The sequence below is a fragment of the Cupressus sempervirens genome, chromosome 6 (genome assembly GCF_028749045.1).
Source record: "Cupressus sempervirens isolate cs-2001-9-10 chromosome 6, ASM2874904v1, whole genome shotgun sequence".
In the NCBI taxonomy this organism is placed as follows: Eukaryota; Viridiplantae; Streptophyta; class Pinopsida; order Cupressales; family Cupressaceae; genus Cupressus; species Cupressus sempervirens.
The window spans coordinates 680469102-680477641 of NC_143123.1; the positions used below are offsets into that span (position 1 = coordinate 680469102).

General features: G+C 37.1%; 1 protein-coding gene across 2 annotated transcripts; it reads left to right on the forward strand.

Moving 5' to 3' along the window:
• Positions 1-308: 308 nt before the first annotated feature.
• LOC149554019 (uncharacterized) lies at positions 309-7812 on the forward strand. 2 transcript variants are annotated; one of them, XM_089789346.1, is made up of 3 exons: positions 309-717; positions 896-2301; positions 3991-7812. In XM_089789346.1, exons 1-3 carry the CDS (start codon positions 677-679, stop codon positions 4293-4295), a joined length of 1752 nt encoding a protein of 583 aa, XP_089645472.1. In that variant the 5' UTR covers positions 309-676; the 3' UTR covers positions 4296-7812. The 2 variants fall into 2 exon arrangements, with proteins under 2 accessions (XP_089645472.1, XP_089645471.1); XM_089789345.1 differs by having other exon boundaries at positions 309-2301.
• Positions 7813-8540: the final 728 nt, after the last annotated feature.

Genomic DNA, 8540 nt, shown 5'->3' on the forward strand with positions numbered 1-8540 from the left:
GATAAAAATGATTAAAGATAAATTGTAATTAATGCATTCATGAATGCATGATAGATTGTTAAAAAATATTTATATTTTTGTTGAAGAAATTGAAATTTCTCTTTGTTAAAAATAATATGTTTTAATAGAATGAATGAAAAATGTGTTCTATAAAATAATGAAAAAGTAGAAAAAGATATAAACATTTGAAGTTTCTTTTAAAATTGAATTGAATGGAAGCAATCATTCCGCCAGAAACTAAAAACAGCTAAACAAAACAAAACAGCTAACTTGATTATCAAAATACATTGATAAAGAGAGCACAATTCGGTTAGTTTTTTAATTTTTGGGAGGTGACTGCTATGTACGAATCCCATAGGCTGCCTTGACCTAGTGATCGTTATTAAAATCTTTCAGGTCTTTCATTTCCTTGCCAAATGGCAGCTGGAAATTTCCGAATGCCCAGCTTCAGATCGCTTTCCAAGTCGTCATTGATACTATTTCACAAACCCCGAGAGTTGTAAGGGTGCTTAGAGCCGAACAAAACAATTATTCTCCACATGGGTGCATGGACATTTAACTCTCAAAGAAGAAAACATTTAGTTGCATTTAAATTTATCTGCAATTTTATCGAACATACGACTCTCGGCAATCTCCAGGGACACCAATCAACGCAAATTTCACATGAAATGTCTACATGTACAGTCCTCTGCAAAAAATTATACACCGGCACTTTGGGTACACCAACATCACCATTTCAGATTCTTCTTTTTACATGTCAAGCTAGTTCTAGTTGTATTTTGAGGAAGCAATTTTACTCCCGAACCCTAGTCGCGGATAAACCCCAGTACATTGATTACAATGATAACATTGTAAAATGCAATCCTCTAGCTAATGAATTGAATACAATCTGCAGATTATTGAGTGATTATCGAAGAGCTCATCATGAATTAGAAGCAGCCCTTAATGGATGCTGTGTAAAATTATCAAAAGATTTGGTTGAGCAAGTTTTAAAACGGTGCTGTAATCTTTGGTTATCTGCATATAGGTTTTTTGTTTGGGCTGGTAAACAGCCTGGATACAACCAAAGCAGTGAAAGCTGTACTATAATGGTTGACATTTTAGGAAAAGTCAGACAGTTTGACACCATATGGGATATGCTTACCAACATGAAAAATCAAGGTTTTCCAATTCCACGCAAAACTTTTACCATTGTTGTAAAGAGGTATGCAAGAGCCCAGCTTGCAGAAGAGGCCATACATGCTTTTAGAAGAATGAGGGATTTTGGATGTGAACCTGTGATAGAAGACTTCAATGCTTTGCTCAGCGTACTCTGCGAAAACAAGCTTGTAAGTCATGCCGATGAAATATATAATGAAGTTGGGGATACATTTCCTTCTGATATGACAACTTACAGTATTTTGATAAAATCATGGGGCGAAATCGGAAAAGCTGCGCAGGCTCTGAGGGTCTTTCATAAAATGGCGGAGCGAAATTGTGAACCAGACATTTCTATTTATAATACTTTCTTGGGATCACTTTGTCAGGGAGGGCGATTGGACGATGCTTACTCGATTTTAGATTTGATGAAGGTTAATGGTCCTATTCCCAATGTTTCTACTTATAGCATTTTTATCCATGCACACTGTGAAGCAGATGAGATAGACGAGGCTTTGAAAGTGCTTTCTAGAATGAAGAGATATGGATTCGTGCCTGAAGTCGAAACATATAATGCTTTGATTCTCAGATTTTGTATGACGGACAAAGTTGACGATGCATACAGGTTACTGGATGAGATGTTTTACAAAGGTGTTAAGCCGGACGTATGTACTTACAATACCATTCAAAGAGTTCACTGCAAACAACGTCAAGTCAAAAGAGCTATGAGGCTCCTTACAAGGATGGACGATGATGGTTGCAAGCCTGATGACTATACATACAATACACTAATAAAGATGCTCATCAATGTTGGATGCTATGACAGGGTTTTAGAGGTTTGGAATGGCATGGAGGGCAGGGGCTTTTATCCTTGCGTAACAACTTATACTACATTGATTCATGGATTTTGTAAGAGAATGAAATATGAGGAAGCACGAAAGTATTTTGAAGAGATGATAGACGAAGGAATACCACCTTATCCCTGTACCTGTGTATTGCTGAAGAAGCTGCTTCTCAATGCAAGGGAGAAATTAATTGTGCAGGTGCTTGCAGATAAAATGCGCAAGTCCACTTCTCGTTCAATCCAAGAGCTTTCAAAAATGATGAAGCAGAAACCGAATAAGAAATCTGGTCAGAGAAAGGTCAAGATGGCAAAAGAAATAGGTAGTTCGAAGGCCATACATATTCAGGAGCAGTAGCTTTTACTTTACACGATCCTGTAGAAAAATAACTATCTTGTAATAAATACCTGCATTTGTGGTCTTCTGGTTGTAGTTTTAATTTGTTCTATTAAATGCATACTTACATTATTGGATTCACAAGATTTCTGGTTGTAGTTTTAATTTGTTCTATTAAATGCATACTTCCATTATTGGATTCACAAGAATTGGAAGTCAGTTAAAAGGAGAAATAAAGTTATACCTTGCTGTTCCATTTGGTGATACTATTTTGCCAGAGTAAGGTGGGATTGGGCTCTTCTCTACAGAAATGAATTTGATCCTTTTGTATGCAAAGGTGCATGATTGATGGAACTATTCAGATGGCTACTAGATTACTTCTTGCTATTCATAATTATTTATGCATTCTGGTTTAAGCATTTGTTTTCAAGAGCTACTTATAGTTTGTAAAAAACTCAAAACATTCTATAGACTAAAGGGATGGGCTGGGAGAGGTGTGAAATTGATTGGAAGCTTTAAGTCCAGTGTAAGCTTTCGGAATGCTGAGATGTCCAACCTCCTAACTTGGGCAAGCCTGAGTGGGTTTTGAGGTGTATTAAAAGAGGTTACACACAAAAGTTTTAGGTTGAAACATAACCATGGAATTTCCATGTGTGTATGGAGAACCAAAATGGGGAGAGGCTGATTAGAAAGCTAAGTTCTCCCAATGCCATTTCAAGTGTACAAGGATATTATTAATAGGATATTTGGAGGGCATGCCAGGAGGCGGATGATTGCTTCAGTGCAATGTTGACAGTTTCAAAACAGGGGCTAGAGTTGAAAGTTATAAACTACGTGGAGCAAATCTCTGAATTGTGAAGGTGGTGTATTTGACAAAGTATATTTTATAATGTCAAAGTCTGACTAAATTGCAATAACATTTATGTCTATTCTTGTGATCTAAGAGCGGGACAGTGAGAATCCTGGTTTAAAGCAAAAGAGGAATGTGTGTAACTTGTAAGGTCTAGAGATGCTGTACATCTAGACTCTACACAAAACGTAGAACACAATTGTCCACTGGTGATTAGTAGGAATGGAAATGAGGAAACCAGATCTTATAATAATACTTATATCCTCAGGAAGTTGTATGGAACATAACAAGATATCAGCAGACTAGCTAATTATTTCTGGGGTCCTTAAGTTTTAAGGGACAAAGGCTGAAAAGATCATGCTTGAACTGGAAATAGAGAACAACTGTGAAGCACAGTTGATGGCACGGGGAATCCTCTGTCAATAGCTTGTAATAATTTGTTTTCTTATCAAAGTAGAACCTTTAATCATTGTGTGGTTCTTAAGATGAAGCATATTTTTGAGGTAGTGTAAGAGGTTCAAGACCACACGAACAAGATTATAAGATTACATGTCTCTATTTACTTGCAAATAGTTCATTTTGAAAGTTGAACATTAGCCTCTTTGCTCACAATATGATATCCCCTATCTGAAACGAGAAATAAATAATAAATAATAATAATAAAATTAAAATATGAAAAACCCTTGCATGAAGTTATTTACAGTGTGTGATGTTTAAGTCATCTCTATAATAGCACCTGTTTCATTGAATCAACATTATTTTTGTATTAACTAACAAGATGGACTCTGCATCGTTTGGATGGCCTCTAACAGGCAAATTTCTCAGGTTTCATGGCGACCCCCGATATACAGATAAAGGGGTGCCTAGATCTGCTTCAGCATCAATCCACCAACGAGCTTACTCAGAAGTTCTTCATCAGCCTCAACTATCATGGGAATCCCTCTCAAAAGAAAATGAATGGTACAGCAGATTTCCTCGGCGGTTTCAATTCTCAAGGCCTAACTGGATCCCCTTCAACACAACCCTGCAGTTGCAGCCAGAGCAAAGAAAAAACAAAATCTTTGATATCTGTGGTAGTGACTCCCCTCGTCCAGAGTCATGCCATCAGCCACTTCATCAAAACACAATGAAATGGCAAACCTTTGAACTCAAAACGTCCTATTCTTAACAATGCCATCTCTTCTTACAGGGGAGCTCCACATAACCCAAAATACAGTTCTACAGGGAAAGATTCTCGGTGATAGGAGAAATTGCAGAAAAGACCTTCAAAGACGTCAAATAAGACTTCAAAAGGGCACACTACAAACAAGAGGAAGCAACAGGATCCATCACATTCTTCAAAAGACGGGATGCAGAAGATCCACTTTGTGTGGAAACCTAAGAAAAATGCTCTGCGAACCCCTCTTCCAAGTCACGATAATTGCTATCCTGTGGAAAAGGTACCAAATATTACAATTTCCTCAGATCTCCTGCTCCCCCAGTGCCAAGATCTGCTTCAAAAGGCCATCATCTGTAAGTTTCGGAGCGCCCATTTTCCTATTCAAGAGCTTCAAGATTTATTATTTGATGAATGGGATGGGATTTCACAAATTTTTATCTCCAGAAAGTTTAGGGGTTTTCATAGTTTTATTCAAATCACCTCAGGAAAGAGATCTTGTATATAAACAGAAAGCTTGGGTGTACCAGGGATCGGGTTTGTCCATGAATGCATGGACACCAAATTTTAAAGCTTCAGATTTTGATGCTCGTTTTGTACCCTTTTGAATTCAGTTTCATCACCTTCCGTTGGAACGCTGAGAACTTCACTTACTAGAAAAACTGCCAAATACTATTGGAATCTTTCTTAAGCACGATGTGTGTGCATTTAGGGACCCAGAAAGACATGTAAGACTCTGTGTCTTATCAGATTCTTCTAAGGGGATCCCCTCATTGATTCGTATTAAATTCCTTCATTGCATTTGTTGAAAATCAAACCAATACCAGTCATAGTTGCCATTCGAAGCTCTCTTTTGGAACTCATGCATGCCCAAATCAGAGTTGGAATGAATCCCAAACTACCTCGGTTCAGGTGAATGCTCCAATATTTGATGCCCCAGTAGAGCCTGTTTCTAAGGCTGTCATAGCTGAAAAGCCAATTTTTGCTTCTCATTTTTCTTCCCCTATCAAAGCAACTGGTTTCAGTATCTTTTCACATAAGAAGCCTGTGTGTCCTGTATTGGTGCTGGCAGGTGAGTTTTTAAAGCATGAACAGCCAAGTATTAGTCTTCTTAAGGTCATTATGCAAGAGATCTCATCATTGAAAAAGCCTATGAATTTCTTCAACTCCTATCTTGGTGGTGTTCAAATTCAATTGTCCAGTTCAAAGGATATTATTCTTCAACTGCCCTGCTTCTCCTTGCAATGGGAAGACAGCTTGCACAACTCTCAGATTTTGTCTCTAAAGGTTCCTCTATCTTTCCTTTAATTCATGGCTAATCAGTTGGGCTCTTCAGTGGAGTGAGACTTAATAGATGAAATAGCTCATGAAGAGGATGTTCCACAAATCGAATCCCATCCGTATCTCCTACTTAATCAGAGTCCAGATTCAAATCTGAATGAAATGTGCTTTCAGGACGGGATAGCACCAAATCACTTTCTCCTAGATGATTTACATCTTGAAAGTTCATAGGATTCAAGGCCTCAAATGGACTTCCCACTTGCTCCAGACACTGTTTCTTATTTAAGGATGCAGGATAAAACTGACGTAGATCAGAACATTGGACTGCATGATGTTGAGCTGGGTACCACAGATCAGGAAAACTGCCTCAAAACTGAGTTTGATTTTTCCATGAAGTTATCAATTACTCAAATGTCTTCACATACATCTTCCAAGCCGATCCCTTCAAAAAGAGGAAGGAAAACTAGAGTAGTAAAGATTAAAGAAGAGATAGATGCTGGCATTCAGTCGACATTAGATGGTAAATTCTCTATCACAAATCGCCCGAGAAGAACGGTACATCATCCGAGAAGAGCATGCTGCTCTTCTCAGGAGCAATGAAGATTGTCACCTGGAAAGTCAGAGGCATTAATGCCTCTGACAAAAGAGCCCAGATCAAACAGCAAATTGATGCTTCTGGGTCTGATATCTTTATGTTACAAGAATCAAAATTGTCACAATCAACTTTTGAATCCTCATTACACAAATGGAAGAATTGTGAATCTTTTCATTCAGCTGCAAAATGCGCCTCTGGGGGTCTAACTGTCTTATGGAACCCAAAAGTGGCAACTATTGAACTACTAAAATTGCAGAACATTTGGATAGATTCATAATCTCAGTTGACTGGAGTATTGAGGGTTTTCAATTAGAGTCTCAAATTTGTTCCTTCATTGGGTCTGATCATTTTACTGTATTGCTGAATCTTCAGAATGCTCCTGGAACCTCAAAGAGAAAAGCTTCATTCAAATTCCAGTCCATGTGGTTTCGGGATCCATCTTTCATCCCTTCAATTTACTTTTGGTGGTTGAATGTGCCTGAGTGCACAGGTACAAAAATGTATCAATTTCACAAGAAGTTAAAATGTGTAAAGTGCAATATTAAAATTTGGAATAAAGATTTTTTCAAAAACATATTTTCTGAGAAAGATTCAGTTGCCTCTCAACTTGCACAAATTCATGAACTAGTAATGAATTATGGAATGGATTCGAATATTTATCAGCAGCAAAAAGTTTTACAAGAAAGATGGGTAGAACTTTGCAAGAGGGAAGAAATTTATCGGAGAGATAAATCTAGAGAATTTCGGCTTTGGGAAGGGGATAGAAACACCAAATATGTCCATGCCTCAGTCAAAATTAAAATGTGCTGCAAGCACTATCTTTTCCATTAAACATGCTGAGACAAATGTGGCATTAACCAAAGAAGCAGACATCGAACAAGAGGTTGATTGGTTTTTCTCTAATCTCTTGCCCCCCACAACAGCTGATCCTCATCACAATCTGCAGCATGAATCAGATTTATTGAATCCCATTTCTTCATTAATCTCAGATGAGGATAATTCATTTATCTTGAAACCATTCACTTTAGAGGAGATCAAAAAGGTCATTTTTTCCATGCCCTTGGATAAATCCCCTGGGCCTGATGGATTCACAATAAAATTTTACCAAAAATGTTGGGATTTTCTTGGCTGGGACTTATTACAGGTGGTTGAAGAATCTAGGAGAAGTGGCTCCATTCTGAAGGCTTTTAATGCTACTAGCATTGTTACCATTTCTAAACTGAAGAATCCAAATACATTTGCAGATTCAGGCCTATCTCGCTTTGGAACATATACAAAATTAATACAAAGGCTATTTACTTCTGTCTTCAGCATGTCATACCCAAGTTAATATCCCTAGAGCAAGGGGGATTTGTTCCTGGGTGATAGACTGCAGAAGGAGCCATTGTTGCGCATGAGGTACTCCACTCCATTTATCAACATAAGCTGTCTTCTTTCATCATTAAATTATATATGATGAAAGCCGACAAGGTAAATTTTTAAAGTTTCTGCAAATTCTATGACTGAATCAGAGATTAGATTCAACCTTCTTTCTCTCCTTCTAGCTTGCTGTAAATAACTTCAAAGTATTGTCTTGAATTAAATTAGAAATATAAATCTGAAACTGTCTTTTCTTTTGCAAGTTGTATTTGGGCAGTATTGACTAAGGAGCAGACTTTATTGTTTTCTTGTGTGTTCTTAGACTTCAAACATACCCATAATAAATAGAGAGATGTAGGGACATGTCTTTACAAGGGACATGTCCCTTCCAAAGTATACTTTAACTTATCCCTAGAAGTCAGCTACCTTTTCCATTAAACAAGAAGTTTAATCAATACTAACACAAAGGAGTTTAGTTTAAATCTAAACTAGTGTTTTAAGGATAGACACTGATATCCTTAAGAGGATGAAGCAAAGACTTTGGACCAATCTATATCATGTAAGAACAGATCAGACCGATCTGTTATCAGATCAGTAGGATTACAAGTTACAGAATTAACGCTCCCTCTTAACTTGATAATCATACTGAGAGATATCATATCTAGCAACATCAATAAAGATGAACAAGCAAGAATTAATACTTTATATCTATTTGAATCTTCTTAGCTTGTAATATCATAGAACAAATGATACAATGCCATATTACTAAACCTGTGACATGACAAATCACTGCTACTAGTGATAACAATATATAGGATAAATCTGAAGAATAATTATAAGTTCTTCATTTATCCAATTTGTGACTCAGATACTGGTATAGGAATATCACAACATGATTTTGAGTTAAGATCTACCAGAACACAGGATATGTTGAAACTAGAGCCCAGAAAACTATGAAGATAATCAACAATAATAAAGAGGGAA